Raw genomic sequence first — 1969 nt, forward strand, 5'->3', positions numbered from 1 at the left:
CACACACACACACACACACAATCATCTTTCAATCTTGTCCCAAAGGGTCAATAATATATGTTAATGTGTGGTATCAATGACAAAAAACTATAGAAAGACAAAATGATACTATTTAAAGCAATTACGAATCTTAGGAGGGTTTTGAAATGGGGTAAGAATAGGTTGGGAAAATGGAGAAGAGAAGACAAATGCTGAAAGAGCCCCCTAAAAATTCTACTACAATGTGTAAAACGTGTCCAGAACACTGCCGACAAAGCAGTGCTCAGCTGAAGAACATAGAATAAATTAGTCATGGACTAGGTCTGTACAAATTCACAAATTTCCTCAGCAGTCTTTAAAGTAAAATTAACAACTATATGGCAATATCATAGAGACTTTGAAACCAAATACTAGACAGGGAAGAGGGGATTCTAGATAGTTGATAAGGGCATATGTGAAACCTAAATAATTAAGAGTGGGAACATAAAAGGAGGTCCCTAATTCTGTAATTGGGTGTAATCAAGACAAGTTTTGAGTCCATCCTATATTTATTTCTAGGAAACGTGCTCTCTAAATGGCCTTGAGAAACCACAGCACCAGCACTGAGTTCATCCTCCTCGGGCTGTCTGCTGACCCCAAAGTCCAGGCTCTGCTCTTTGTGCTCTTCCTGGGGATTTATCTCCTGACTGTGATGGGGAACCTGGCAATGCTGCTGGTGATCAGTGCTGATTTCCACCTCCACACACCCATGTACTTCTTCCTGAGTAACCTGTCCTTCCTAGACCTCTGCTTTTCCTCGGTCACTGTGCCCAAGATGCTGGAGAACCTCCTGTCTAAAAGGAAAATCATTTCAATAGAAGGATGCCTGACTCAAGCCTTCTTTGTGTTTGACGTTGGAGGAACAGAAATTTTCCTGCTCTCTGCCATGGCCTATGACCGCTATGCAGCCATCTGCCACCCTCTGCTCTACAGCAGCATGATGAGCAACCAGCTGTGTGTGAGGCTGGTATGGGCTTCATGGAGCCTAGGTTTCCTGGATGCAGTTATCAACATCCCCCTGGCTATGAACTTGAACTTCTGTGAGGCCCATACCATCCCCCACTACAGCTGTGAGCTGCCCTCCCTCTTCCCTTTGTCCTGCTCTGATGTCTCTACCAACCTCACTGTCCTGCTCTGTTCCACACTCCTGCATGGCTTTGGTACATTCTTCCTGATATTCTTCTCTTATGCACGCATTGTCTCCACCATCCTGAGCATCAGCTCCTCCTTGGGCAGAAGCAAGGCCTTCTCCACCTGCTTCTCCCACCTCACTGCAGTGAGCTTCTTCTATGGCTCAGCTTTCCTCCGTCATCTCATACCAACCTCAGGCTCACCTCTGGAGCTGATCTTCTCCATACAGTATGGTGTGATCACTCCCCTAGTGAATCCCCTCATTTACAGCCTGAAAAACAAAGAAGTAAAGGCAGCTCTAAGAAGAACCTTGGGAAAGTGTTTGCAATGGCACAGGTAGCAAACTACAAAGAGATGACCAATTAGGAAACAACTACAGGCTTCAGGATATCTGTTGAATTGATACTACAATCTTCCTGATGGTTTACTGTTTTAGATGCTAAAAGATACCAGAGAAGAGCTTATGAAAGAGGCACAGAGGGGCACCCGGGTGGCTCAGTCAGTTAAGCATCTACCTTCAGCTCAGGTCATGATCTCAGGGTCCTGAGATTGAGCCCCCCTTCCAGCTTCCTGCTCTGTGATGAGTCTACTTCTCCCTCCCCTCTGCCTGCTGCTTCACCTGCTTGTTCTCTCTCTCTCTCTCTCTCTCTCTCCCTCTTTCTCTGTCTTTCTGTCAAATAAATAAAATCTTTAAAAAAAGAGAGAAAAGAGGCACATAGGTACCTTGAGCGTGGGGTCAGGGTAGGGGAATGTGGTTCAGATTAAATCCTGCTCAAAGGCAGATCATGGAATATATACTCATGTTGATTAAAAGTTTTAA

At 44.9% G+C, this 1969-nt stretch overlaps 1 protein-coding gene across 1 annotated transcript; it reads left to right on the forward strand.

Annotated features, from left to right (window-relative positions):
• The first annotated feature begins 553 nt into the window (after positions 1-553).
• OR8S7 (olfactory receptor family 8 subfamily S member 7) lies at positions 554-1489 on the forward strand. The gene is given in 1 exon segment (NM_001388758.1): positions 554-1489. A coding segment is annotated over 1 exon segment (936 nt).
• Positions 1490-1969: the final 480 nt, after the last annotated feature.

This window comes from Canis lupus, chromosome 27, assembly GCF_011100685.1.
Source record: "Canis lupus familiaris isolate Mischka breed German Shepherd chromosome 27, alternate assembly UU_Cfam_GSD_1.0, whole genome shotgun sequence".
In the NCBI taxonomy this organism is placed as follows: Eukaryota; Metazoa; Chordata; class Mammalia; order Carnivora; family Canidae; genus Canis; species Canis lupus.